The 2,155-nt window shown below is 35.1% G+C and overlaps 1 protein-coding gene across 1 annotated transcript; it reads right to left on the minus strand.

Annotated features, from left to right (window-relative positions):
* Positions 1 to 506: 506 nt before the first annotated feature.
* On the minus strand, positions 507 to 1,831 carry LOC130718176 (protein RADIALIS-like 4). Its single transcript, XM_057568692.1, has 2 exons — positions 1,410 to 1,831; positions 507 to 907 (listed from the first exon to the last, which is right to left on the minus strand). Exons 1-2 carry the CDS (start codon positions 1,676 to 1,678, stop codon positions 883 to 885), a joined length of 294 nt encoding a protein of 97 aa, XP_057424675.1. The 5' UTR covers positions 1,679 to 1,831; the 3' UTR covers positions 507 to 882.
* Between the last annotated feature and the right edge of the window lie 324 nt (positions 1,832 to 2,155).

The raw sequence follows: 2,155 nt of genomic DNA on the forward strand, positions 1-2,155 counted from the left end.
AACTTTTTTTTATTATTGCTTTCTCACTCTTTGGTGTATAAGTAGCCGGGTAACCAATGATCTTCGTGCATTATTAGAAATCTTTATGCAATTAATTAGTTTTAAAGTTAAAATCAATTTGGTGAGAAGTTTTTTTGAGTAGCTTCTGAGTGTTAAATTGGTTATGAGACAACAGATGCGAAAGTCCTTATGCAATGATTTAAAGTCAAGACCAATTTTCATGAAGAGTTTCAATAAGTAGTTTCTAAGTTCTAGGTACCAAATTGGTTTAGAGAAAACCGAAGAATAATTCTTCTGCAATTAATTATAAATCTAAAATCAATCATAAACTTTTGGCTGTTAAATTGATTATCATAAAACAGAAGTTAAAATCTTCTACAATTAATTTTAAACCCAAAATCAATTATGGTTAGAAGCTTCTGGTGAGCGTCAAACTCAAACTAATAAAGCATAAGCTAATCTAGATTGCAACTCAAGTCTCTATCATTCACATTCATCCAAAAAGATAAATTAAAAAGAATTTGACCGAAACTGATATTCAATGGCCATGCTTTACCATCAAAATAGGCCAATAGGGGCATATCCTTGAGATAATTTGATTTATACAATTAAAACAGTTAAGAAAGAGTGTGTTTGAGTTCAGGGCAAACACATTATCCAAAGCATACAATTACAGAAGTTACGTTTTATAGCTTCTCCATGTAACAAAGGAGTGATACTTGACATGAATAGAAAGTAAGGGGAAAACAAAAAAATGCTTTTTTTATTATAGAACCAATCTAGGTGCATATGCAATTTGATCTTGCACTTAATTTGATTGGTAATATGTTAAGGTCTCCTCTTTTTTCCCCCCACCAAATCTGGCTCTGCCACTTTCATACTTCACTGGAGGCTTAGAAATTTCATCCTGCATTAACATGAATTTATGTATGCACAATCAGACTAAGGCCACATTCACAATGAAGAATGTTCTCTAATGAGGTATGAAATGGGTGTGTTGAATCATGTGGTTAAATTAAACAGAACAACCAAACATAAGTGATACACTTCAAAGTGTCTAAATTGTAACATTTCTTGAGCCATATGCAAAAGTTAATTTGCTAATGCAATGTGGCAATACGACAATAGGGTTTATTTAAGTGAGTGCTTGCATATTTGATGCATATTTAGTTTCACGATTTGCACATAATCCAAATTATGTCTGCTCAAAACTTAAAACTTGTAGCTTCTAACAAGAAGTGATTCTAGGACATTTCACCATGGAACAAAACATACTAGCAATAGATTCCTACGTTGGGAGAAGTGGTTCTAGACAACACAAGCTACTCCAAGTAGCACACTTTTGTGAAAAAAGTGATTCTGAAAGATTTAAGCGTGAAATTAAATATGCTATGAGTATAGTAGGTAACCTTTGTTCTTCATCCATATAAGTGTAACCTTTGTTGCTGCCTCCTATTGTTGCAGCATTTCTGTAGTTAGGCAAGGGCACATGACCTTCCTCAATCTGCTTCAAGTCGTCCACAAGCATCTCATAATGCTTCTTCACTTCCTCCACTGTCTTCCCTCCGACGGCCCGGGCCAGTTTCTGCCACCGATCCGGCGTGTCCTTATCGTAAATGGCCAGAGCATTCTCAAATCTCTTGTTCTGCTTTGTTGTCCAACCTGAACTTGAAGTCATATTGCAGCAACACAACAATGGTAATGAAAATTCAATGTTTTTATGGTTGAGCTATGAGAATGAGGATAACAGTGCTACCCTTTATATACTAGTGGATGTGCTTGGAAGAATGTGGGTGTGATGAGTTGTAGGGTGTATGTCATTGTTGTTGCTCATGCTAGCTGTTGCTTTCTGAGAATATCAACAGTGGGACAAATTGTCTATAATCTTTGAACTTTTCAGGAAATTTTCATGTGTTAGCCAAATAGTTTAATGGTTAGGCTTAAAGAAATATTGTACTTAGAGGTAAAATATATTTAAGATGTGCAAGTAGGCTCATGGCTCTGGCCGACTTTCCCTAAACCAATAAAGTTATTGCATCCTGTGAATTTCACTCATTCTTCCATCACTGGATTTTAGGAATGTATGGACGGTAAGAAAAAAAGACAAACCTGGTCTATATATAAGCAGATTTATAATCAGGGAGGGGCCGAATAC

The sequence above is a fragment of the Lotus japonicus genome, chromosome 5, assembly GCF_012489685.1.
Source record: "Lotus japonicus ecotype B-129 chromosome 5, LjGifu_v1.2".
Taxonomy (NCBI): Eukaryota; Viridiplantae; Streptophyta; class Magnoliopsida; order Fabales; family Fabaceae; genus Lotus; species Lotus japonicus.